Here is a 27,557-nt window from a genome sequence, read left to right on the forward strand (position 1 = left end):
TCGCTAGCCACGCCCCTTTGCTCTCCCTGACCGCCCCGTGGCTGTAAGCCCCGCCCTTCCGTCCTTTTCTCTTCAGAGCTTCCCGGAGGGCGGGGAGGAGTGTTTTAGTCACGTGCTTAAAACCCCCTCGCGGGGTTGTTCCCCGCGGTTACGACGTGAGGCTAGTCCGCATTGAGGTGCCCATTGTGAGGCGGAGGTAGGGGGCGGGGCTACCTGTTATTTGGCAACAGAGGCGGGGAAGCTTAAATTGAAGCTGCTGCTTTTGGGCCCCAACAGGCTAAATTAAAAAAGGCCAAGAAATAACGCACCCGTGGGCTTAACCAAATTAGTTACAAACCTGGTTGGTCAGTTGGACAAACGTGAATTATAAGGGGGTTAATTCAGCAATCCAGCCTGTGATGGTGGTTTATGGCCAGGAGTATGCTTAAAGGGTTTGTTTTCAGGCAGGTAAGCCAGCTTTCTCCAACCTGGTGCCCTTGGCAGACGATGGACTACCACCCCCATAAGCCCCAGCCCAGCGGACCAGAGAATTACTGACCACTCAAGCGGCCAGAAAGGATGAAGAGCTCAGCCTGGACATGACTGCTGTGTTTTGGCTCACCGATTACTCCTACTCCTACTATTATTAATTTTTATCCCACTTTTTAAATAGATTTTGCTCAGCTCAAGGCGGCGAGCATCCCTAACCCTCCGGCCTCCTCTTTCCCCCACAACAACAACCCTGCGAGGTGGGTTGGGCCGAGAGAGAGGGCCCAGCCCAAAGTTCCCCAGCCTCTAATTGTTGAGTGAGGCTTGTGAACCAAAGTGTATCGCTTGCACGAGCAATAAAAATATGGGAGCGACGGCTTTATATCTCAGCCAACATTTTACCCGGCCTCTTTCTCTGCCCCCGTGTCTGGTCCAAATATAGATGCTTTCTAGGTGATGTTTTAAATTCTTCTTTTATTTTGGGTGTGGTTAGCCACCCAGAAGATGGACAGCCATAGAAATCTTTTAAAGAAATAAATATTTTAAATGTTAAAGAAATATTTAATTTATGTATATATCAAATCTGTCACCGCCCATCTCGTTGAACGGCTCTGGGCAGTTTACAAAACAGTTTATCCACCCAACATTTATTGGGTGCAGAAAACAGGATTAGCCCAGCGGATCTCCATTGACTGGGATTTAGAAAAGCAGCATTTTCGAATGCCAGTTTATGAAGCTTCGCAAATATAAATAAATAACGCCCCTTTTTTAATCCCCCTTAAGACCAGGTTGTGGAAAAAAAAGTTACGTGGTCTAGGAGACGACCATAATCATAACCATTTTTAGAAGCTTGATTTTTCATTTAAACATTTACAGAGCTTTTTAGCTGGAAGGAGAGGACCGAGACTCCTGCATTATGGAGCAAGACTTTACCTTAATGAGGAAGGGACTGAGTGAGTTGCGGAAGACGAGTTCCCCGCAGAGGCCGAACGTCGGGTGGAACTACCCAGACCATGACAAAATTCATCCCAGCAAAGCGTTTCATGCCGTCAAGAAGTATTATGAGAAACAGGTATGCGATGTCTTGGCTGCTTCATTTGCAAGATGGTTATTAGTGGTCATAATAATATTTGAAGAGGTATTAATATAGCAGCGCTTGAGGGAGCAATGTGAAGTCTCAGCCCCCAAAAGGCTTATAAATCAGGGTTTCTATAATTCTTTGGGGACGTTGTTTCTAGCCCAAAAGCCACCATTGAAGTCAACAGCTGCTTTTGAGCAAATGGGATTGAAATTTAATCAAACCATCCAGAGATACCTTTAACTATTCTCCTCCTGCTCTGGCAATATGGTGCCATTCGCACAACACCCGGAACTAGGTTACTGAATTCACCCACGTTCTCACTGGGCACAGTACAGAGTTATCGGCTAGTTAAACAGCCTGGCTTCCCACAAGATGCTAAGCCACAAAAAAGCTAACTGGGTTTCACCAAAAGTTCAAGTTCAGCCTTTTGGGTGGATGTACCTGTTAGATTCTTCCTTGAGCTGGTTACCTGGGGTGTGTGAACCCAGCTTAAAACAGGCAGCTTGGGAAGAACTTTGGGAGATATCTGAGGGCCCATGTAAGGGTTTAAGGGTCTGGGGTTGTCCCTTTCTACCTATCCTGTTTGAGAGACCCCTGTTTAAAACTCTGGAGAATCATGGTTTGCTCCGTTAACCCAACTTTCTAGGTCTCCCTGACGTTCAAAACTATAAAATCACCTGTCTCATTTGCTTAGTGTAAATTGTGTGGTTTACAATTGAGGTTCAGACTTCAAGTGACTCCAGATCCTAAATCTCCTTTGGGATCCATTCTGTCCTTTGGTTAAGTCTGGGTAAACCTCTGCAAATCTCAGCCAATGGAATTGGTTATTGGTTCAGCAGACCCTGGTCCAGCTTAGGGTAAGCTTTGGGGGGTTGAGTCTATCTTCTGTCCTACCCTAGGCTGAAGAACAGAAGAAGAGTTCTTCTATATCAAACTCCGTTCCCGACTCGGAGGAACTGCAAAAATGCTTTCTGAAGCGGCCGGGTTGCCCCCAGTACTGTCACCGGACGACGTCAACGTCCTTCCTTGGTAAAACTCATAATGGCTAGCTCCACTTGTCACTTGTTTGGCCTTGATGCTGCTCACGTATGCTTTGTGAGTTGTAAAGGATGCTTGATTGCTGTGTGTTTTGTGCTAATGACAGCTTGTTTGCCAAACCACAGCTTAGTGCAATGTGTGAATCCCCATTGTTCAAGCTTCAGTCCTCTTATCAGCTGACTGCAAATTGATTCTCAGCCCCCCAGCTGCTGGAAAGGCGTCTTGTTCTTCTGGCATTCAGCCCCATCTGTTTTTGACCCACAGCCCAGCTTCTGGCTGACTTAGATGTGGCTTCACAGATGGGTTGTTTGGTTTGAGCTGTGAAGCCAGCCAATGGTGGTTTCATTCAACATACTATGGTTAAGACAATCCAGTTTATGGATTGAGACCCGGCTCCTAGGCATCCTGGAACACAGCTGGCCTGATCCAGTCAGTCCAAAATCACATAAGAGGTGAATGCATATGAATATTTTTCTCCATGAAATATATTAAGCTTGCAATTTTATGGCTTCATTTATATTTACACAGCCCGGTTTTCTTTGCACCACAATGAAAGCATAAACCGGTGTTTCTCAGCATGCATGTTGGCTGGGGAATTCTGGGCGTTGAAGTCCATACATCTTAAAGTGGCCGAGGCTGAGAAACGCTGGCATAAACTAATCACACAGCTTGAATTTGCGCAGTAGGCTAAAATATAGCCTAGCTCGGTTGCAATTTTGGTTCTGGGTATGCAACCACAAAGAGATTTTCTGCTAGCCCCCCAGGCTGGATTTCTTTCTGGGGGAGCATTCAAAGCGGCAACCTGTGGCACGGAGGTGACACAATCGAAAAACTTCCCCACTGTGCAAGTTGTCTGAAAAGGCTCCTGCAGCCATTTTACAGATGTGAACACTGAGGCCACGATGGTCTGCAGTTCGTTATCCAAGATGATGCTCGAATCTGAGCCTCCTTAGAGTGCAAACTTTGAAGAGTCAGAATTGAACCCGCTGCTTGCTGTCCCCCCCTCCCCACCAGAGAGGAGCATTTCAAGAGCCGGGGATCTTCCTATCAACCTCAGCACCATGAGTCTGACTTCCCAGATATCCTTGGACGATTGGAACTACATTGTCCAAAATCCGGAACTTTTGGATTCAAAGAGTTGCCTCAGATGTAAGTTTCTTGGTTCAACGAGCAGACTTTGGCCCAGCCCTTTCAAAGGATTCTGGCTTCTGATATTGGTTTTCTTCCTATAACCCTCCAGAAACCAGAAGAGATTTATGGCATGCTGGCTGGGGAATTCTGGGAATTGAACTCCACACCTCTTAAAGTTGCTAGGGTTGAGAAACCTGCATTAAAGCATACTAACCTGGCTAGGGAAGCTGGGGTTCTGTTGCCCGCAGCCGAAAAAAATTGGCATTGCTGGATCCTCTGGTTCACGGGGGACCCAGCAACCAGATACAGAAGACACTTGCACAGTGCCCCTCTGGTTTACATCATCCAGAGATTTCCTGTCTTGTCTACATGGGGAACTTCTCCAGAGTAAGATGGGAAGCTCTTTTCGAGCATTTTGACCCGATTTTGGCAGGCTGTCGACAAGAGGGAGGCTGCGTTGTGAGGACAATGATAAGTGGGGATGATTCCTCCATTTTGTGCCTGATTTGGTTTCACACTCATTTCCTCCGGCTGAATTGACAGACAACATTTCAAGCTGCCATTTCATATTTTTCGAGGCCCTACTAAGCAGGCAGCGGAACAGAACCAGTGGGGTTGTATCCTGTCCTTGATATATACCAAGCGCCCTAGATTTTTTTTTTCAGCTTTGCTTTTGGGCTGTGGCTAGTACAATGCTGCTTTGACTGAATTGCAACAACTCTCATGTTTTGGTTCATTTCGGAGTTGTCTCAATCTGTCCATCGTTGTTTACGATCTAGGTCTTGTGGGAATCTAGCTAGATTTCAATCTGTTCAGCCAAGAGTGATCAGACAGGTGTGAAATGGGCCAACCTGGAGCTGTATTTTTAAGAGCATGATTCTGTTTTGCTAACTCCTTTTGACTGATTAACCCTTTTTTCCTGAGTCTCATATGATAAACTTTTGATGATGGAGAATGATCGCACAGCCAAACATCCAGAGCTGTGGGCGTTCTCTGTAAGTTGCTTGCAGGTGGCTATTTTTTAGTCGGAATCAATCATATACCGGGGAAATTAGCCTGTTAACGTGCTCCTCTCAGTTTAAATTAAAACTATTTTAGTTTGGATTGGGCCCAACCTTTGTCCTTCTTATATTTTGGCGTGCAGTTTCCAGACTGCGCATGATTTGAAAAATGCTTTCCCCACCTAAATGCTTTGTGGGGAAGGGTGTAAGAATAACCCATTTTTCTTTTCTTTTTGTTCAAAAGCTTGCAATTCTTATACCATTTTGTTTGCGTAACGAAAGGAGTGTCTTTGTGGATTTTTTCCCCCATAGCTAACATTGTGGTTTGTCAGAGCTGTAAACCACAGATTATTCACAGGTGGGGTCTTGCCTCTTTTCTCGATATCTCCCTGAGTATTACTAACAACTGAAAGTGAATTAAATACCTGGAAGGGTGAAGGGAGAAGATTTCAGAATTAAATAGTATATAGTTAAAGTACCAAAGTTGGCTAGATCGTCTGAAATTAGTCTGAAATCATTGTGGAGTTTCTTCATTGGTGCTTAATTTCATTAACTTCCCCAGCCAGAGATTGGCTTTGCAGCTTTTTAATGACATTTTTCATTTCCTCCCCCACCCCACGCATTCACAGTTTATCCTTCATCGTCGGAAAGTATCCCCAGACTGCCCAAGTGGAAGAGCTTCACGGAAGGCTTTCCACCCCACACCCAGCTCAAAAACCGCTCCGGGAACAAGATTCCATGGTACATCCCTGTGCTTCATGAAAAGGTAAGGATTGGAACACCCAAGTGAAAGGAAACAAATGATTGGAGACGTGCAATTTATTTATTTGTATTTACATGTATTTATTTGATTTCTATAGCCGCCCATCTCGACAAGTGAGATGAGTCCCTAGAACTGCAGGAGAGATGATTTGGGACAGGAGGAGTCTGACAGCCGCTTTTCCAACTCTCACATTTTATTAAAAGCAGGAAACTTTTTTTTAAACAGATGTCTCGCAGGGTGATTCCTAAATGGGTACATGCACCTTTAGAAGAAGGTGCATTTGCTTTACTTTTAAAACTAAGAAGCAATTAAGTTTATCAAGCTGAGGATGAAACTGCATCACCTTAAAAAAAGGTGCCTATCTTTAGTTTAGCACTAAGGTTTAGCACTAGCTTGAAGTGTGTCCCCCTCCTTTGTGCGCACCACGGATAATTCTTTTTCTGAAAAAGAAGCAGCTTTGCTCTGCAGGTTTTCTCTAATGGGAATCTACCCTTCTTGATTTGAGGCCTCTCTCTTCCGGCTCTGTACACAAAACTCCTGAAACAGACTAATTTGAAAACATTGTAAGAAGCAGAACAGTTCTTGTGGCCGCTAAATCGGTTTTGAAAAAGAGGGATCCCTGGGAACTCCCAACTTGTACTATGAGATTTGTTGCAGAACTCACTTGGTGGCAAAGCCAGTCCCCTTTGTGATCCCTAACTTCCCAGTTGAAGAACAAAGACATTGTTTATCCCTAGCTAGATGGTACCAAGGCCTCCCCATCAAATCTTGGCCAGGTGGGAAAGTAACTACATCAGTTTGCTATTCCTGGTGGGTAGGGAATGTCACTGCTGATCTGGTGTTCTCACAGTCCCTGTTTGGTGCAGCAATCCCATTCTCCATGGCCAAGATCTGGCTGTGCTGCTTCATTTTAAGAAAGCTCCATATAACTAACATCCCGAGCAATTGAGAAGAAATGCAAAAATCCATAGAAACACAAAACACATCAATTTGATTCAGGGTGATTGGCTAGAAAGTGGGTGAAGGAAGCAGTTTGCAAGGAACAGGCTGGTGTCGATCCGTTCTGAGTCCCATGGAGGTCTGCAATGGAAAATTTGGAAGAGGGTATTTAGGTTATTATTAAGCGAGGCTGTTCAGCTGAAGGATTTGGGTTTCCTTCCCAGGATCTGTCTCTTAATAAGATGGGAGAGGAGCTCGCCCGCCTTTCTCCTTTTGAAGCCGAGTGTATCCGGAAGGAAGGAGTGATTGCAGTCCTGCTGGAGGAAGTGCAGACGATGCAGAAACAATTGGACCAACTCCAGAAACAGCAAGCCGCTATTCCAGAGAAATCTCCGGATGAGGTGGTTGCCCTATTTGCTTCTGAGTGTTGTGTCAGGCCTTGGTAGCTGCAGGAACTGAAAATCCTTTTTCTCCAAGCACAAAGTCACAGAGTTTTCTTTAGCGAGATTTATTAAGGGGAAAGGGGTGGTCCTCATTGATTAATATGAGAGTGTCAGAATGCAAGGAGTGGAATCTGATTAGATTAATTATAACACAGTTAGGAGGTACGTGTAGTATTTGGGGGTTGGCTGTCTCTTTTTTCCACAAACTCCTTTCCCCATACTTGTGGCCTGGTTGGGAAATATTGCTGTCAGCCCTTCAAGGGCTGAAGGGAACCTGGGAGATCAACTAATCCAGCCCCCTCCCACTGCAGAAGTCTACATTGTTCGCACAGCCCTCATAGCCATATGTTAATACTTTGTACGTGAAATAATAATTTGCTTAGCGTTGTCCTGAATATCTCAGCACTGCTATCGCAACATTCAACAGAAAGAGTTCCCGCCCGAAGTCTTCCCTTAGAAAGAGAATCATACAATGGAAGATATTTCCTGATTCTTGGTAGTATCCTCTAACAGTTTGCTGTCCCTGGCATGCTGAGAAGTTGTTAGAAATGTGGGGGGAGGTTCTGCCACATTCAAATGCTGTAATCTTTGTCTATCGATTTAGTGAACGTTTATGCCTGATGATTCCCAATAAGGAGGAAAGTGGTAATGTGGTGCCTCCTGGGAGGGAGGGGGTCAGTTTAACCAGAAAGGCTCCCTGTATTGGGATTGTCCCTGCTGTCACAATGGCTGTAGAGGACTGAGGGAATGGCCTTGAAGGACAGAGGCTCAAATAAGTGTGAGTAAACATCTCCGACAGGCCCCTCCGTAGTTCACAGATAAGGGAGGGAGCGGGAAGCACATTCAGGCTTGCAAGACTTTGTTACCATACCTGCATACACTATAGTAACACAGGTAGTCCTGGCCCACATGGCGTTGGTTTCTTAGTCCGGTCTACCTTCTTGGGCTTGCAAATCTAAATGCGCTTCCCCTCCCTCCCTTTACCTCGGTGTCAACTAGGGAGGGGCTTGTCTGAGTCGTTTACCCACATTACTTTCTTGGTCCAGGCTCACACCCCTGTTATCTGACAGTCGCCTTGTTAGCAGCTCTTCTTCCTGTCCTTCAAGGCCATTCCCTCCTGCAGAGCCCAAGAGGAAAGACAAGAGAGAAGAAGAAGGAGGAAAAAAAAGCTTGGTCTCCAGTCCTTAATTCGTAGCCAATAGATAACTGTTAATTCTCCTTCTGTTTTCCTTGGGCTTTGCAGCCAAGGAAGTAGAACGGCAGAGGCAACATGCTGGTTTTAAGGATGCTGTAGCAGAGACCTGTGTTATACGTACAATATTCCAGTTAAAGGATCAAGGAGAAAGATCTGCCCCAAACCATTCTGCTTCCTGAGCCCACATCCAAACTTTCAGAATTTCCCCAATTGCAGAACCCCCAAATCCTAGTTTCAAAACCTTCTTTACAGAAGCGGGCCAAAGAAGAAACGTGGGCGAAAGGGGACATCACCAAACTCCTCACGCTCGGTGTTTGTCCCTCGATCCGACGTGGACAGAAGAGCGTTCCCTTTCTCCGTTTGGAGCAGGTGGACCTCTCAGAACAGCTCCTCCAGGTTGAGAACCTGAACCCGGAGCTGAGCCAGTCTGAGCAGACGTTGGACTCAAAAGCGTTGCTTTTGAACATGGAGCTCTTGAAGGATCAGGAGGAACTGGAGCAGCTGGAAAAGGAGGTAGGACCAAGCACGAGGAGGGAGAGGTAGTCAGGACTAAAATCTGGCAGAACAATTTGCAGTTATTTAAAAAAAAAAACTTTAGGAAACAGTCTAATGAAAGAGAAGCTTAGCAAGTTCAAGGCGGGTGGTGCATAGTCTGAGTCATGAGGGTCGATTAATGGAGGGGAATAAAAAGGAGAGCAGAATCAGATATCTTGGGGAAAAGCCTATGGAACAGGAGTCTTCCACGCATGGCAACATTTTCCTGCTAATCCCGCTCGCGTTAACATTTAGAGCAGTGTTTCTGAACCTTGAGAACTTTTAAGATGTGTGGACTTCAACTCCCAGAATCCCCCAGCCAGCATGTTGGCTGGGGGATTCTGGGAGTTGGTCCACACATCTTAAAGTTGCCAAGGTTGAAAAACACAGCATTAACTGATGTCAACTGTCTTTACCTTGCTTGTCGTCTGTGTCCTGTTTCCCAATCCAGCATAAAGTTGGCTTTTCTTCCAAGCTGATAGATACATTTCAAAATAAAACCCTGGGCTCTGCAACCATCCTACCATTCTTTACTATTTCTTTAAGTTTAAAGTGATATAAACTTTCTGGCTTCTTGTTTGATTTGATTTTCTGCATTGAAATCAGTAGAGGACGTCTGCTGGGTGCAAAACACAAGGGCCTGTGTGCTTTGCAGCCTGTGGCTTTCTCTGTGGTCTTCTTTTCTGCACTGTTGTGTGTGTAGAAAAGTGGAATGCACGTTTAAAAAAAATAGTAACATTGCGTCATCTTAATAAGTGTAGATAATTGTCACTGTATGGATAATTAACATCAAGTATGAATAATTGGCACTGCAGTAGCCAGAGATCGAAAAGTCAGTGAGAAAGAGCTACAAAAAACGGAATTATAAAAGCCTTCTAGAGATTGAGCAGACATGGAAAAAGAAAGTTGGGCTGCCAAAAGCGATTGGCGTGCTTGGTGCCACATTGAAAGATCTGGAAAAGTGCTTGAACACGATAGAAGTAGAGAGAATCTCAACTCATCCATTCCAAAAAGTTGCATTCCTTGGAAGGGTGAATATATTTCAATGATATGTTTCACTATCTAAGATCCTTGGGAAGGTTCTGGTAACTCTGATGGGATTCACTGCACTCTCTGGTGTTTTGTGCGTAAGTAACAAAACAATCGTATTGATGATGATTCTCTTTCTGCCTGTTGCAATGTGGAAATTCATTAGAATTTCCATATTGCAACAGGCAGAACTGATGCATACTGAGGAAGAGACGTTTTCAAGCAGCGAATCCAAAGTGGGGGAACTGGAGTCGGATCTGGAAGAATCAGAGAACACCTTGATTCTGTACAAGCTTTTGGAGTTCCAGAAGGTGAACGAAATGCTGTACGAGGAGGTGCAGAGGATGCGAAACGAGTATGACCTTGCCACAGGTACGGCTGGAAAGCTCGAGAATGCTGAGTGGAAAATGGAGATCACCCTGAAGTTTCCCTTTGATGCCAGGGAAAGGGGGAGGCGGGGGAGCTGGGGGGAATTGAAATCTGCTTCTTTTAATGGCAAATTTGACAGAAAAGCTGCAAGGGAGCAGGGAGGAAGACAGGGTTCGGATGGGATGATTGGGTAAACCTTGAGCTTTACAGAAAAATTAATAAATAGTTTTGGAATCTTAAGGGGGAAAGGAAAAGGAGGAGGAGGAGGGCAAAATCTGCAAGCAAGAATAAATGAGAAGAGAGAAACGAACTCTTAAAATTTAGCATTAGAGTCGGGGGGGGAAATGGCTGAGAAGGGAGGTAAGAGTAGAAATGTGGGTGGGCGGGCTTTGCTTTATTTCCTGCTTTCCCCTTGCTTCTTCAGGCACTATTTCATCCCTGCAAAGACAGTTGTCGTTTGAGGAGTCCCAAATCCGGAAAGCTCACACAGATCATGAATTGTTACAGAAGGAGCTACGGGAACGAGGCGAACAGCTGGAGGCCATGTCCAATAAGGTTTGTCAACGGGCTTGGGGTGCAGGACACTGAGGACCGTACCTAGGCAGTTGAGAAAACAGATTTTATTGGCTAGATCCTTCCCAGTGGAGATTTGCACTCAGCCCCCACCTAGCTTGGTGGCTCAGCTTGGGCACTGCAATGAAAGCCATCCTGGATTTCATTTGACGCAAAATAACCTGCTCTTATTTAAGCAGACGCAAGGTCGGCTTGGACAGCAACACCGCACGAGTCTGCTTTATGTCTGTTGTTCCCTGCTGCAGACATTCAGTTATAAGCATGTATGTGTAATGGGAAGTAGGAATAACCTTGAGGAACAGAAGGAAGAGCCACAATCAAGGCAACAGTCAGAGAAAAGAAATCTGAGTCCGGGGCAGAAATGTAATTTGAAAAAGAGTCTCAGACTTGACCCTCCCTCCCTTTATCTTCATGAGACCTAGGGAGGGTCATGTCTGAGACACTTTCTCAAATTATATTTCTGCCCCGGACTCAGATTTCTTTTACCTGACCATTGTTTTTCTTGCGGCTCTTCCTCCTGTTCCTCAAGACTATTCCTTCTGTCTATTACAGTTAGTATTTGTGTATTTGAGACAGTGGCATTACTGTGCAGCTGATGCCAATTACACGGCACGTGCTTGGATAAAGATGTGCAGGAAAAAAACGTACATTAAGAGCAGCGGCATAGCAAAAATATCACTTAGAGTGGCAAATGGGGTTCCAGAGTGGAGAAGGATGTCTAGTTTGGCATGAATGCAGACACCGTAGGATTCTTGTTTTTATGCGTTCCTTTTTATTTTGAAACATGCCCCTTGGAAAACCCCAATGCAGGAGCCTTTCACAGATTCTGCCTTTCCCCCTTAGTTTTGCAACCTGCGGGAGGAGAGGAAGCATGAAGAAATGATGGGTTCCATAGAGAGAGAAAATTACAAACTTCGGCAAGTAAGTGACGCCTCCTCGGACGTATGTCTGCCGATTTCTGCTCTTTGTAGGTGTTTGCGTCAGCCCCTCTCTGTAGATCAAATCAACTCCATAAAAAAGTTCAAGCTACTTTTATTAATACTGGGATTAGTAACAGAATGAGGCTTTATTCCCCCACCCTCCATACTCATATGAATTAGGGAGGCGTTGTTATGGACTATGCCTATGAAGAGGAGGAGGATATGATGGATAGCAACAGAGATCAAGGCTATTAGGAAGGAGGGGGTGCATTCCAGGAAGGGCAAGGAGACAAAAGACAACACAGTCCAGAGATGGGGCGTGGGAAGCATAAGAGGTTCAAGATAGCCACTCCCTAGAATCTCCCAGGGCAGATCCACAAGTTGCAGTAGTATAGATGGAGTCTGGCAAGATTCTGTCTATAAGGTATAAGCAAATAAAGGAATTTTGCTCAACTGGACTGTTTCACCGTTGTTCGTGGGCTGGGCCTGACAGGTGTCTACCTGAATGGCTTGCGCATGGCTTCTCGTTGTTTGGGACTCAAGCCACGTCCCTTTGGTAAAGAATCTGGCCTGTCAATATCAATGCCATCTTCACTGCTTTTTACAGTTTGTCTATTCATAAATAGAAATGTGATGGTGCCCTGAACTGAAACCTTAGCAAGCAATCATTGCTACATCGGGGGAAAAAAACGCCAAAGCTAGCTGGGTGGTGTTCTCGTTGAAGTATGCGAGCCTTCAGCTACCCCAGAACCTTCCATCAGCCCCCCCCCCATGAGTTTCTCACCTCCCAGTCTTCTGGCCTGGCAACAAACGAAACAGAAACATAGCAGTCATAAGTTATGCAAAGTTAGGGAGTTATTTGGGGTGTTTCTCTAGATCGGCGCTTCTCGACCGTGGCCACTTTAAGATGTGTGGACTTCAACTCCCAGAATTCCCCAGCCAGCCATGGGATTAGATTGTCCATGATTCCTCCCACGGAGCACCCCGCACCTTGTGTTTGAGCTTGCCTACCGATTTTAATCATAGTTTCTTCAACAGAAACAGAGATTCAGAGTTGGAAGGGGCCCTTGAGGGCATGGACACAACACAGTTAAAAATATCCAGGGTCTGCTAGAAAATCTCCAGAGAAAGGGAAACTACTTGGACCCACATCGAGCTGTTCTTACAGTTCAAACGTTTCTTCTAATATTCAGAAGAATTTGCCAGTCTGTAACTTACATATATCCTGCCTTTATGACTTTATGAAAGAGGCATGCAGTGAAAAAGAGCCAGAAGCTACTGAATTCCCCCTCATTTGGCTTTTTCTTTCCCTCCTTTTCTTCCTGCTCAGGAGATGTCCAGGCTGGAAGTCCAGCTGGTGGACAAAGGCCAGCTGGTCAGCGATTTACAAAGCAACGTCAGCCAGCTCCAGTCCGAGCTACTGGCGAACCAGCACCGCACCAGCAAGCAGCTGAGCAGCCAGAATGAGCTCCAGAGGCAGCTGGAGATCTTACAACGGGCAGAGCAGCAGACCAGAGTCACCCTAGAGAGTATCAGTGCCCGGGTAAGACTGGCATTGCGTCGGAGGCTGTTAGAGGTAGCTTTGCAGGACCTCCGGAAAGGGCAATAGAGACAGCTGACTAGGATTGGCTGGGGGGACCTGCAGCAGAACTCGAGAGAGAGAGAGAGAGAAAGGCACAGCTGGGCTTGCACTAAACCTTGGTTTGTTGAAATTGTGGTTCATACGAAAAGTTACATTCAGTGTAGGGTGCAAATCCAGCTAGGGAGTGCGGAAGCCACCAGGGGTTGGGTCTGGACCATGGTTCATTCTGGGCAAACCACGGTGGGGTTCCTCCCATGCCCTGTGCTGCCACATGCCTTGTTTTGATCTTGCGGTTCTCGTCTTGTGGGCCTCGTGGGCCACCCCAGAGAAGAAACACATCCAGATGAACTAATTCTGCTTTATTGTAAAGCTACATTGACAGAATCTTGCAAATCTGAAAGTACAAATCTCCCATCTCCTTTACAGCCCAAGAAACTAGGGAGGGTCTTTCTGAGCCTCTTGCCCATCCACTGTCCAGCTGAGGGCTGTGCTGCCTCTTATCTGACCGTTCCCTTGGCAGCGTCTCTTTGCCCTGTCTCCCAAGGTCTTTCCCACGTGCCATTACAGCCTTATATGAAGCTTAATGTGAAAGCCCAGTGTCAGCTTAGTGTCGTGTGGCATGTTCTGCAAATCATGGTGGAATCAGGAGCACAGGTAGTCTTCTTTTAGTGACTGCCGTGTTTAGAGACGGTTCACAGTTACAACAGTGATGAAAAAGTAACTTTGTAACCAGTCCTTGCATTTACGACCTTTGCAGTTTTGTAAAGCAAAAAGCTGAAGTCAGATCATAAGCACAGTCATGGTTTCACTTAGCAACCGCTTCACTTAACAACTGAGTTGCCGGACCCAATTGTGGTCACTAAACAAGGACCAGCTGTATGAGTGCCAAAGGGCCATTTTGAAGGTTCAGAACTCAGAACAAAAGACCCCACATTCTGAGGTTTTGTCCTAAGCATAGTGTTTTATAATATTTTGAGTGTCCTGACATCAAAACGTTCCCAAGCCCCATTCCTCTGAGATGGTCCTGCTTGACAGATCCCTTCCTGCCAGCTGTTGATGTTTGAAGTGAGAAGAAGGGCAGCAAAGTGAGTGAAATTTATCCCGTGGTTTTGTTTGACACACCCTCCGTGCCAAAACAGAGTCAGTAGGCGCAAGAGAGATCAGCAAAGGGGATAATGCGTCTTAGGTGGTGTATTTTTCTGCTAGCTCAAGGAAGGATGCTGTAGTGCTTTAACCTGGCAGTGGGGAAAGCCCCCAGTTTCTCGAGTAGCTGTAATGGGCAGAAGGAATAACCTTGAAGAACAGGAGGAAGAGCCAAAACCAAGTTACCAATCTGATAAAAGAAACCTGAGTCTGGGGCAGAAATGTAATTTGAGAAAGTGTCTGAGATGAAGGTAATGGGAGGGAGCGGGGAAGCGCATTCAGGCTTGCAAGATTCTGTTACTAAAACCTTGTAATAAAAATAGGATTAGCCTACATGACTTTGGGTTCCTAGTCTGGTCTACCTTGAAGGGCTGACTAGCCTGGAAAAAGACCTCAGTTCTTACAGAGGCATTGGCAGCATCGTGCTGGCTTAAAACTCCCTCTTCCTCTCTTCTGTTGAAAGTTTGAAAGGTTTCGGAGCAAAATCATCCAGGCCACCTACAGTACGCCCGGCACCAAGTCTCCGCAGGCAGAAATCACAGACGATGAGGTTTTAGAGGCCCTGCAGGTAACGTGTTGGGAGAGTCAGGATTGTGGAAAGGTGGGGGGAGAGGCGTGGTGTGGCTACCTCCCGCTTCCTGACGGAAGGCTCTGTCTTTCAGAAAATAATCACCGACCGTCTTGACTTCCACCAGTTGCTGAAACAGAAGGGGGTGAAAGTCCCATCGCTCAGCTCCGAACCTGCCCCACCACCTACCCATAAGAAAAAAACAGGCAAATAGGAACCCCCCCTTTTTTTTAACACAAAAGCAACCATGTCCTGCATTCTTGTCCTACTCCCGAGCTGTTCCTTTTTCCTGTCCCCAATTAAACGATTGCACTTGCATTTTTTTCTTTTCTCGTACATCTCGTCAATGTGAATAAGTAGGCAGTGGTCAGTTGAGAGAGCTCTAAATCTATCCCATAATTTTGTCCATGAAATGTGGTTAAAACCCGGCTTGAAGCTGATGAATGCGGCTCGTGTGGCTTTGTTGATTTCTCCACCAGATAAAACTCTGGTTTGTGCTTCTAAGGTCTGCTTTTTTGTTAGAATGATCTGCAGCTCCAGCCAGCCTGTGAGGAATCAGCTGCTGCAACCGTTTCATGTTCTAGCTATTTTTAACAGGAAGTTGGGGACACAACCCTGTTTGGGGAGCTGATTGAGCAAAAGGCAGATTGATGCCTCCAAACAGAGTGTGTGAAAGTTCGGAGTTACTACAGATCTGCAAACTTGTGCTAACCGAGAGGCGTCTTCAAACGTGTGAGTTGAATCACAGATTTGAGAGCGGGGAAAGCTCTTTAATATTGTTTTTCTCCAATTTGTGCTAATCAGGGTGCTTTTGAAGTGAGAGTCAAACTAAAAAGCAAAGGTTGATGTAGATAGATCGATCAAACTTTACGACAGCCAGAAGCCAGCAAAACAGATAAACAACAATACAGAGAAATACAAAGAGAAAATTAAAATGTCGGAGAGTGGAATTTGATCTGTAGGGAGCATCTTCTCTGGCCTTCTTAAAGCTAAGGAGCAAATGGTAGTGACTTTCCCAGAATTGTTGCCAGAAAAATAAAAATACAAATTTGGCATAGGAGCACATCTGCAATAGTTTCAGTTTCCAGGGCTGCTCATGGTAGAGTAGTGTGTGAAGACAGGAAGCTGCGACTCTCCCATCAAGCAAGATTGGAGCCAACTTAAACTGCATTCCCCTATGCTAGAAGGAACCCGACTCAGGATAAGTTGGTAGAGATCATTTAAGGCATTGTCCGTCTGTCCTGAGTGATCCAATATAAAAAGCATTAAGTCCAAAGGTGGGTCACTGGCAGCCTGGGATCCCTCCCCCGTCCCCTCGGGCTCTCCTCTCTCCTGGCCACATTTCCAAAATTCAGCATAATGGCCCCAAATGGACCCCCAGCATTTGGAGACGTGGAAAAGTAACATGAGTCTGAGAAAAGGGAGGGAGTTGAAAAAGTTGAGCCCCTTTCCGAAAATGTAGCTCCCCTCTGAAAACATGGATGATCCTGCTACTTGAGATCTCCACCCCACTCCCTCTGAAACCCTCATCCCCCATTCAAAAGACCGAATCCAGATCAAAGGTAGATGGCATGAATTTATGAATTTACCTTTATGGTGGAGAACCAATGTAGGGTAATGTTTGTTACATCAGGGACTAGGATTAAATCTGCCTTCAGCTGTGGAAGCTCACTGGCTGACTTCAGGCCTGTCATGTCAACCCAACCGACTTTACAGGGTTGTTGGAAGAGGGGGGGCTACATCACATCTTGGCTACGTAGTCCTAGCTTAGGTGAGATACCAGCTCAGATTACAGTACTTCTGAATTATATCTTGATTTACTTTGGAAGTGCCCTTCTGTTCCAAATTTTGCAGGCAGTATATTACAGTTAGTAAGGAATATAGCCAAGGTTGCTTTTTTTAAAAAGAAAAATGCAGTTAGCAATTATGAAATTTTGTCTGGATCGATGGGAATGTCAATCACCCACCAGACCATGTTTCTTATCCATTGGATCTTTTGCAAAGCAGTTGATGGCTTAACCATCTTCCCAGCCAGCCCAGTGAAGGAGTCTAGTGAAACTTCTTGGCCCCCACTTATTTTAAAGCCGCAACAGAAAACAAAGATCAATTTGGTTTTATTGGAATTCTGAATTTGGAGACGGTTGTCAAGAGATACCTCCGTGTTTAATTGTTTTCCCTGTTCTTTTTAACTAAGAAAGAACGAAACCACCCTTAACCCAACATTGCAAAATCAAGTTTGCGGTCCTAAAGATTTCTTGGGTTTGTTTGCTGGGGGAAATTTTGCTAAAGCAAGGGGGTCATGCTTGGTTTAATCGTTGCTCCCTCTGGACTGAGAATGGATCCTCAAACTGGAACTGGGCGTTGCACTGGGAAACGCTGCCAGGAGTCGACTCAGCTTGGGGGATCTCTAGCCACGTGTTGGATCTTTTCGTCCAGGTCTCTGTGACCAGCTGCTAGGACTCCCCCACGATGCCGCTTAGAAATGGCGAATAGTGGTGGAACCCAGAACTGGAACCTTCAGAACCATTTGAAATGAAACGGACCTTTGTTGTTCGTGGGTGCTGACCCCAGGCGCCTGCGCGTTCCAACCCGACGCAGATGGACCTGCCATTGGCTTGCACACCTAGGTGACGGGATGTGGGGTTTACATGAAAAAGAGACACTTTAAAGAAAATGCAGGCAGGTTTGCTGCCTCCTCCTCTCCTCTTCATTGTACTCTCTGCCCTGCAGGGTGACAGCATGATTAATGGTGAGTTGCAGACCCCCTTGCCTCCATGACCAGGTTCAATTTCCTGTGGGTTTTTTTTTTCCCCACCATTAAAGCATGCTTTATTCTAATTATCTCCCAAATATCTTAAAGATTGTTACATATAATATAGCCCATGCTGCCTCACTTGCAGCATAGCACTAAAGGAAACAGGATGGGGATGGAGAAGGAGTCAAAAAGACCATTAGGAACTTTGTTAGTGTTGTGAAGGTTCAACTTCTGTGTTTTTCATGCTTTCTCTTTTTGAGAGGGCGGGCCCCACAATCTGTGCTCCTACCTTGTCCTGTCTCTGAACAACAAGGATTTAACCAGGATAGAGTCATGGGGGTGCCATTATGGGAGGTTTTCCAACAAAGGCTGAACAAACTATGATCTTAAAGCTATCAAGAATCATAGTTGGATTAGCTTAGATCCAACCAACCTAATTCTATCTAATTGATCATTCTATCAATTATCATTAATTTCTAATACTGATTTTATTGGCTTGGCTTGGCTTTGTTTTCCTTGCTAATTGTTCTGAGCCCCAATTTGATGTGGGGAAATGGGGTATAGATGCAAAACTTAATTGTTCAGGCATGATCTCAGTACTGAAGCTATCCGTTTCTGTATCACAGATGGAGTACGGTATTTTACTCCTCCATTGCTCCTCTTCTGCTCCTTGCCTAGATCCATATAAAGCAGAATGCGTCCGCCAGAAAATTCACTGCCACCCAAAAGCGATCTGTCAACTCGATGGGCTGTCTTCTGAGTTTTATTGCCGTTGCTTGCCAGGCTACGACGGTGACGGGATCAATCTTTGCCGAGGCAAGTCATACTCCTGTCTTCATTTCATAGATTCTCTTGGGCAACCTTAGCCGCTTCCAGGCGTGCGGACTTCAACTTCCAGCATTCTCATCAATGGCCATGCTGGCTATGGAATTCTGGGATTTGAAGCCCATCACACTGTGGAAGTATGATAGCTGGGAATTCAGGGAGCTTGCTCTGGACTTGTGGGGAAGGAAAGAAAAACAATTTTTGGCATCTCTGTACTCTTTTAGGGCTTTTAAAGTAGCCAAGCTGTTTGGGACTGGGGGAAGCAAGGGATGTTGTCACCCTCGAGAGCAACTGCTTGATATTATTAATATCATTAACATGAACCACTCTCTTCACAAGACAGTTTGGTGAAGAACAGGGTAGAAAAGGAATAAAATATACCTGGTGTGCTGAAAATTGTCAGAGGTTTTTTTTGTTGTTGGCTTTTTTAAAGAATCCAAAATTCACCTTGCTATCGGTTTGCAGCCCCCACTTTCCACATCACCGTTTCTGATGCTTCCGTTTGTGACGAGTTTGGCGAGCAGGTTTGTCTTCTCCACGTGAAAGAGCCGAGTGTCACTTTCCACGTCTCCGTCTCGGCTTCCGCCACCCACCGTTTGCCCACCGTGAGGTGGTACAAGTTCTATACCGGTCAGAGCCCGCAGTTCCACAGGTAAGGTGGCTGTGGGATGGCGGAGAAAATTTTCCTGCTTGCTTTCCCCGTTCAGCTTGACAGAAGAGAATTTGCTTTACGGGATGAGTATGGAGGCTTGCTGGAATGCAGATATTCCCCAGGAAATTCTCACGCTTCCTGGAAATCATCAGAAACACAGAAGCTGAAATTAATCTCTGAAAACCCCAAACGACTGGAGAGAGAGGTGGGGACGTTGCCCACATTTTCTTTCTTTCTTTATTATGCATTTCTTTAAAAAAAAAAGTTAAAGTTGCACATCTGGGGAAGGTATTCCATAAAAGGGGTGCCACCGCCAAAAAGGCTCTCCCTTGTAGAGACCCATCTCACTGCCCTTGGTGGAGGGACCTGGAGGAAGAGCTTAAGGTCTGAGCAGGTACATACGGGAGAAGCCACTCCTTCAGGTAACCTGGTTCCATTGCTATATCTCCACCCATTCGGCCTAATCTCAGCTATATTATCACCAAACCTTGCTAATACATTTTCCTGATGATGGGGGCGGGGGAAGAAAAATCATATTTTCTTTCTCCAAATAAATTCAGCTGGGCTAAAAAGCAAAAGAACAGCTCAACCCGAAATGGAAAAGAACAGAGAACCTCTATATGGAGCTCTTCCTACTCCTAAGCTCTTTGGTGTAGCACTTCAGGGTGAAATACTGGTGGTCTACATGGAATCTTGTTCGGTGCCAGATTTCTCCCCACCCCATTTCCTCCTCTTTCCCCTTAATTTCTTTTTATAGAGCTGAGATAGGATGGGTTAGGACAGTATCGTGCTACTCTCTTTGGGGCTGCCCTTGGAGACGAAATAAAATTCTTGGGGGGGCCTAGAGAGTGCAATCACCCCATATCCCCGACTTCCTCTGAGGAACAACAAAGGTATTTAAAAAAAAAAAGGGAAATAGTCAGTGATGGGCATCTTTAGTTCCCATCTCTGAACCATCGCTTTCCCACCAACTATCGTGTTTCTCCTTTGCAGCTATCGACAACGGTTGGGATCTGTTGGAAACAGGACTCTGAGGATCATGGTGGGCAACCACGGGCGCATCCTGACACTCCTCTCCATACAGGACGATGATTTTTACCCCAACCTTTTCTGGGCAGAAGTGAGGCTCCATGCCCTGATCCCCAAAGCTGTTGAAGTTGAAGCTTACGAGTTAACCCACTTTCAAATGTTAAATCCTTCCGGCCTGAGGTTCTATTTTGCCCTTGAGGGGGCATCAATAGGTAAGATTCACCCTTCATTGATGGTCCCCAATCTTCCAAGATTAGATGGGCTTCTGGAGAACAGGAAATTCCCGGGCTAGGCTGTAATACCAAACACCTTCTCTAGGTTGCCAAATGCTCTTGGTTGCGGAGCCTCCAAAATATCGTTTAAAACCACATAAATTTGAAGGGGGGTGTAATGAAACCCCCCTCTCTAAAACCAACCGATTCCATAGCATGGCTGGTGGGTACAGAATGGAATATCCATGAAGAGAGCAGGATGGGCTGCCTGAATCCATGCAAGGTTTGAGCGGATCTGCTTGATTAAAAAAAAGATGCCCCTCGTTGCATTTGGAAAGGGGACCCAAGCGGGAATACTGGGAACGTTGACCAAATTTGGCCTGTCTCTTTACCTGTCAAATGATTGGCAGAACGTGGGATATTTTGGCAGAGATCACGAAAAGCCGAACAGCAAAGCCATCCAGATTTTTACAAGCGTGAGAACGAAATAACACCTTCCTTCCCGCCCCCCCCGTCTTTCCCATCTCTTCTTACCTGATTCATTTCCAAAAGGGAGTTCTCCAGTTTCCTTTCCCTGACATGTTTCTGATCAATGCAGCTGAACTTTGAGAAGTTTCTCAGTTGCTTCTCTCTTCTCTCCCCCCCCCTTTTTTTGGAAAGAGGTTGGACCCTTTTTGGAAGGAGATACAGCGGTCCTCCGGTTGCCCGAGTACCTGGACCTCTCACCTTCCAGCTTCGTTCAGTGGATCAAGGAACCGCGCCCGCTGACGTTGCTGGACAGCCAAGCTGTGGTCCTCGCCAACGATGTAGAGGAGATGGAGATCAGCGGTTTAACGTAGGCTGGCTGGCTTGTTGGCTGGGGACACTTTCTGCCGGTCAAGCAAGAGCTGGGTTGGCGTGTAGCAGCAAAAAGGCAGAAGAAAATCCACCTGCCCTCCTGAATTTAACCTACCCCTTCCAGCTTCTCCAGCTACTATTTCTAGAACAGTGTTCCTCAACCTTGGCCACTTTAAGATGTGTGGGCTTCAACTCCCAGAATTCCTCAGCCAGCCATTGAGTTGAAGTCCACACATCTTAAAGTGGCCAAGGTTGAGGAACACTGCTCTAGAAGAAATGCAGATCCAAAATAAAAGGGAAGCTTTCATTTCTCTTGCTGTTTAGATAGAAAGGAACTCCTTTCTGCATGCTTTGGGGAATTTTCTGCACCCTTTTTCTCTCTTCCTCTCAGAATGGGGCATTTTACATTGTTTTCTTCTCTTTCCATCCCGCAGGGAGTCCAGTTTTGGCCACGTCCGAGCCCTAGTCTATGATTTTAACTCTGAGGTTCCTGGGCGCGTCTTGGTGGCTGAGAGGCTGTTCTTAATAAAAAAAGGTACTGGATTTCCTTTGGCTCTGCTTATTAATAAACAGCATCATCATTTTTATTTATTATTAAATTTGTATGCCTGCCTGACTCCCAACAGCTCTTTACAAACTCATTACAAAGATCTGTACTGCTTATATCCTGCTTTTTCTGTTCAAAACAGACTGGGTAATGGTAGAGGTAGTGCTTCTAAAACTATTTAAGTTAACCCTCCCCCAAATAATTCCCCCCTCCTTTATTTTTTTTTCCTTTTGGAAAATTGGTCAAAGATTTTTGTGGTTGAATCAAAGAACAGATCTCAAAAGCTGTGGAGGTTACGCCCTCAGAGAAGGTTGTTTTGAAGCATGTTTTCAACCACGGCAACTTCCAGGTATGGGGACTTCAACTCCCAGAATGCTCAGCAATGGCCAGGCAGGCTGAGGCATTCTGGGACTTGAAGTCCACACACCTTCCAGTTACCAAGGTTGAGAAACACGGATCTGGATGAAGAGGTTCATTGAATGTGTTAGGTAATTTTTTGGTCTGATTTGAAATGTGGATATCCCATGTGCCAAAGCTTGAATCTGAAAGATGTAGATTTTAAACACTTAAAAGTTAAAGAACTGGACCATGGAATTCTGGTGGATGCTCCATTCAGACTTGGGGCAAACATGTTTGCTTATTTTCAGATGTCAGCAAAACTTGTGTCGGGAGCCGGGATGAAAAGAGCTGCCACTGTAACCCGGGATTCGAAGGAAGTGGTGTGCATTGTGTTGGTAACTTTTGAGCTTTGTTTCTTGTAGCCATGTGTGTGTGTGTGAGCAATTCTAAGAATGGAAATCTGCCCTGAGCAATGGTTAGTGAACAGGTTTTGTCCTCTCTCCTTCCAGTTTGGGGGGTGTTGATGGTGATAATCTGGAAATAAACATAAACAGGAGGAGATCCTGACTGGTTATAAGAGGTGTAATTTTTCTCTTTCTCTCCTCTTCCTCCTCCTTCCTTCCTTCCTTCTCCTTCTCTTTCTCCTTCTCTCCTCCCCTCCTTCCTTCTCCTTCCCTCCTTCCTCCTCCTCCTCCTCCTCCTCCTCCTCCACCACCACCACTCCTTTTCCTCTCCTTTTTTCCTCCAAAGATGTAAATGAGTGCGAGAGAAAAACAGCTCTGAAGTGCCTGGCTGAGGCAGAGTGCATCAACACGTACGGATCGTATTTCTGTCGCTGTCCCAAGGGCTTAGAAGGAGATGGCCTACTCAGCTGCATAGGTAGGGCAGATGTCAGTTCTCATTTGCAGGCTGCGGTTGGGTGAGGTAGTGAAGCGTAGCTGATGTATGTACGGGACACGCTTCTCAGCAGAAGGTCCATCTTGGGATAAAAGGCCATAAGGAAGCAATGGACTTGTTGGGCGGTGAACTTCTCCAAAGGGGGTCCTCCATACCTCGTGGTCCCCCAGATGGGCACCACCAATTAGGCCAGGCCCCATGGAGATCACCTTCCTCAAGGGCCCTTCCAAATCCTGCAGTTGAGACAGTCCAGAGGAGCCAGCTCACAAACTCTTTTATGAATTTGGGGAGTTGAAGTCCAACCATCTTAAAGTTGCCAAGTTTGAAAAACACTGGCCTAGATGCTGTCGTGTTCAGGGTCATCCATAAGGGGGGGTGTTAAAAAGTCATAACAGCATCCACAGCTGTGTGATTGAAACCCTTTCCCGTGTGTTTAAAAGGGGCAGGACCTTGATCATGTGACTGGGTGCCATTTTGACTGTTTTGACTTCTCCCCAGGATGCTTCTGCCTGGGCCATGACCTTGGACCGTCTCAATGTGTCTGCTTTATTTTATGTCTGGTTTTCTTCTTCCTAGACATCGATGAATGTACTAGAGGCACTCACAGCTGCAACCGAGGCGCGCTCTGTTTGAACACCCTGGGCTCCTACATTTGCGCCTGCCAGAGCGGGTTTGTCGGCGATGGCTTGCACTGTAAAGGTGATCAGCTGGTGTAAATTTCCGTAGGGTGGGGAAAAGCTTCACCAAAGGGTCCAAGCACATATCCCCTAGCAGCGTGCAAACGTCAAAATCCTGCCACGCAGGTTGTTCCCTAGCAGTTCATCTTCAGAGGTAGACTGCCTCTGTACATGAAGGTTCTCTTCAGTGGAGACATAGCCCCTGACAATTCAAGCCTTGTTGCCTCATGTGGCAGTGAATTCCACATGCTCGCCAAGGGTTAAGACGAGCAGATCTTTTCTTTTGTGGGCTCTGAGCTCCCCTGGTTTTGTTGGGCGGTTCCAAACTGTAGCATTGTACAATACGACTAAGATTATAATTCATATTCTTATTATAAATTATAAAATTCTTCTACAAAAGGAGGCCTTTTGCTAAACAAGGCAAAAATTCCCATGCGGGTAATCCATTGGGGTGGCATACAGGAAGTGGGTGGAGCCCAAGACAAAAGTGGGTGGGGCTAAGATAAAGTAGGAGGAGCCAAAGGGAGGAATCTAGCACATTGTGGGCTAGACTGACACAAGAGCTTCAGAGCTGAGAACAGATTTGAACCCAGCCTCTCCCCAATCCAGTTCATTCACACAGAAGGGTACAATGCTGATTACCTGCACCCCATGAAACTTTCCCAAAAGGTGCCCCACACAGTGATCTTTAGCATCAAAAGACATTAAACTCCTGGCGAGTCCTCCTGTTGCATGGAGAACATTTAACTACGTGGTCGCTAGGCATTGGCCCTGACTTGATGGCACATGATCCATCAATCAATCAATCAATCAATCATCCTATTAACTGAATTGGATTGGGTTGGATTGACCTGGAAATGCAATGAAGCCAAATTTAATCTTTGTCCTGCTTCTCCAGTCAACGGCCACCTTGCTGGAACTCACCCTCACTTCCCGACAGCAACGCCATGCGAAAGCCAAAAAAAGTGATGCTTCCTGGTCCAAAGGAGATTCCCTTTATCATTTCTTTGCCCTGTTCCCTCTCTAACTCCCCCGCATTCAGAGACGACGTATAGAAGGAGGTGGCCCTGTCCCTCACCACTGCCTTCTCTCCCACCCAGCCAAAAGCACCTGGTCGCCGTGGTCACCGTGGTCCCCCTGCTCCGTCACTTGCGGCTTCCAGAACCAGATGCGGATCCGTCAGTGCGCTCACGTGGAAAGCGGGATGCGCTGCCTGGGCCCTTCGGCTGACCTCAAGCTGTGCCCTCACCTGCAGCCTTGCCCCAGTAAGCCCGTTTCCGCAAACACGCGCCTTGTCTCTCTGCTGCAAAACTATCAGCATTTTATGTGCGGTTCCCCTTATGAATCGGAGACGCCTTGCTCCAGACACAATGCGCATCGCTTTTTGCAAAGAATCTGTAGCATGACAGTTTAGGGAACCGTCATCCGCCACGGGGACAAGCACGTATGCTTTGCACTCGCAGGTTCCTCCAAGGACTCCAGACAACACACTTAATTTCCTCCCTACGGCAACAGCTCTGAAAAGTATTTAGCAATATATGTTCTGTTTTATCTAGTCGCTGACCAAAATCAATCTTATCTCTGTATCTTTCTTCCCTTGCCTCAGCTGATGGTGGCTGGTCAGTGTGGTCCCCCTGGTCGGTGTGTTTGGAGACGTGTTTGGGGATCAAGAAACGGGTCCGGCTGTGCGACAGCCCTGCCCCTTCCAGGGGAGGTCTGCCTTGCAAAGGGGAGAAGGAGCAGCTCGGTTTATGCCACGAAAGCCACTGTGCCGGTATTTAATGTGGATTCCCTGCATGGAGCAGAGGGGGGAACTCAGTCTCAATGAATGAGCCATGCTCCCTATTCCTTGATTCAGTGATTTGGCCTAGAAACACCAGTTCGCTGTGATATTGCTCCTGAATGTCCTCAAAAGTAAACGTTTCCGTCAAGCAGTCTTGAGCGCTCTCTAAGCAGAACGGCAAGATTTAAACTGAAGATATAAATTAGAAATAATGTTCTTTTCCTGAAGAGAGAGGAGAAGTTGCCCTCCCTAATGAGAAGATGGGGGGATTTAGTGAGGAATTTTCTTATCCAGGACCAAGTGCGTTGCTGGTTTTTTGAAAGCTGGGATTCCAAATTAGTTTAGAAAGCGATTAGTGAACTAGTGTTGTATCTCAAGGAAGGAGAATTCCATCAGGTGGTGACATGGTCCACGGGAACAACTTGGGAGACAGGAGGAAGAGCTGAAGACTAGGCAATGGTCAGATAAGAGGCGGCTGAGCCCACAGAAGAAAAAGGGGTGTGGAAAGCATCTCAGAAGGGAACCTCCCTAGTTTCTTGGGCTATAAAGGTGACAGGGAGAAATGTACTTTCAGACTTGCAAGACTGTTGTCAGCCTTGCAAGGCAGTCCAGACCAGAAGCACACCCAGAAGTACTAGCTCTATCTTTACCGTAAGGTTATGTTAACAGAATCTTGCAAGTTTGAAGGTACCTCTCCCCTCTCTCTGTGGGAAGGTCATTCCCACAGACCATGACAGTAGCAACCCCTGCCTTTGCTTTTTCCTTAAAGCTGTACCACCAAAATACAGGATTGTTGCAGAGGTGGGAAATCTGTTGTTCCCCCTGTGTTGTGGGATCCACAGCTCCATCGTTCCTCGCCATGGCCCCACACTGGCTGTGAGGGATGGTGGTTGAAGGCCGACATCTAGAGATTGGCAGCTTTTCCAGGCGATGTCTCAGAGATTAAACTATGGCTTGGTCTTTGTCTTAGTTGACGGAGCGTGGTCTCCCTGGGCATCGTGGACTCCCTGCCCCATCTCCTGTGGACTAGGAGTCGTGCGACGGTCACGGCGGTGCAATAACCCTTCACCAAAACACGGAGGAAGGAACTGTAGTGGCCATGGCTACGAGGAAGGCACCTGTGGTTTTCCGGTAAGGGACCCCTAAAAGTGGCGCTAGGACCCACCCATTCTTGAACCAGGCAACCAAGCAGACAGCATGCTGGCTGAGGAATTCTGGGAGTTGAAGTCCACACATCTTAGAGATGCTAAGGTTGAGAAACCCTGACTTAAAGGAAACACGCCATCTCCAATTTCAGCTATTAGCACAAGAAAATGTCAGATTTCTCCCCCTTTGTTCAGTTTTGTAAAATGCCAATGGCATTCTGATGTGAACTCGCCTCGTGACACTTACCAGGTTTCTGTTTATATGCGTACAGGAGGCACTCTGCAAATTTCTAGTGAAACCTTCTGGATCCATCATACCTGGGAAGCTGATTCAGATCAGGAGCCAAACCTAAGAGTGAGCATTTGCTGATCGATCCAGAAATGCAAATAGCATCTGTAGCCTCGCTGGAATCACACCTGCTCTTGTGGATCGCCCGAAAGGTTCTCAAGGCCTTAAAGTAGGGACAGGTTTGCAGAAGACCCGGGTGCAAAGAATCTCTTGGGAAGACACCTCCTTTTAATTGTCCTTCACCGCACAGATCCACTCCTGGAGGAGGGAGGGAGCATGGAATGGGCCTCCCTCCCCCCCACCCCCCACATATCATGCATAGCAACATTGACCGTTTATGGATTTTGCCAAGGTTTGGATATTGTGCTTGGGAACGACAAGGAGTTTTCCAAGAGGATGGGACCTGTAGTTGTTGGGGAAGCAATCAGAGGCTGCGATTGCTTCTGTGATCAGTGAAAGGTAGAGACTTGATGAAGAATATGATTAAAATGTAATGGCCGTTGGATCAACGTCTCCTTCATTTTTGGTGAGTGGCTCTCTTTAGTTTTACACGAGTTTGTTTTGTAGGCTGAACTGTTTCCAAGGCGGGTGTAATTAAATTCTCGTTCGAGTACAAATGACTCCTCCATGTTGAAAGCTAGCTCCTCAGGGTGTAGTTAGAACTGTCACATGGATACCTATTTTTTTTTTTCTTCGTCAGAGTGAAATAACTCCTTCCATCAAATTCAGAACTATGCGTGGCAGCTTTAAAGTTTAAAAAAATAAAGTAACATTTCTAACAGATTTGTTTCTG

General features: G+C 46.2%; 1 protein-coding gene across 7 annotated transcripts; it reads left to right on the forward strand.

The window, feature by feature from the left end:
- CCDC27 (coiled-coil domain containing 27) lies at window positions 1-27,536 on the forward strand. Of its 7 annotated transcripts, none has more exons than XM_088136690.1 (14): window positions 1-196; window positions 444-1,540; window positions 2,449-2,578; window positions 3,602-3,736; window positions 5,349-5,485; window positions 6,646-6,822; window positions 8,312-8,572; window positions 9,808-9,994; window positions 10,416-10,546; window positions 11,408-11,485; window positions 12,815-13,027; window positions 14,673-14,777; window positions 14,872-17,526; window positions 18,211-18,348. In XM_088136690.1, exons 2-13 carry the CDS (start codon window positions 1,385-1,387, stop codon window positions 14,989-14,991), a joined length of 1,830 nt encoding a protein of 609 aa, XP_087992816.1. In that variant the 5' UTR covers window positions 1-196; window positions 444-1,384; the 3' UTR covers window positions 14,992-17,526; window positions 18,211-18,348. The 7 variants fall into 7 exon arrangements, with proteins under 7 accessions (XP_087992816.1, XP_087992815.1, XP_087992817.1 ...); XM_088136689.1 differs by having other exon boundaries at window positions 1,345-1,540; XM_088136691.1 differs by having other exon boundaries at window positions 1-176; window positions 1,345-1,540.
- The last annotated feature ends 21 nt before the right edge of the window (window positions 27,537-27,557 follow it).

Source organism: Python bivittatus, unplaced genomic scaffold, assembly GCF_059951505.1.
Source record: "Python bivittatus isolate LINGU-HERP-01145 unplaced genomic scaffold, Pbiv_v1 ctg000090_np1212, whole genome shotgun sequence".
NCBI lineage: Eukaryota > Metazoa > Chordata > Lepidosauria > Squamata > Pythonidae > Python > Python bivittatus.

Coding starts and splice junctions, on each gene's coding strand:
- CCDC27 (XM_088136688.1), top strand. CDS start 18,120: ATGATCTCAGTACTGAAGCTATCCGTTTCTGTATCACAGATGGAGTAC. Junction 19,010..20,002: donor CAGAGCCCGCAGTTCCACAG/GTAAGGTGGCTG, acceptor TCTCCTTTGCAG/CTATCGACAACGGTTGGGAT. Junction 22,853..23,446: donor TGGCCTACTCAGCTGCATAG/GTAGGGCAGATG, acceptor TCTTCTTCCTAG/ACATCGATGAATGTACTAGA.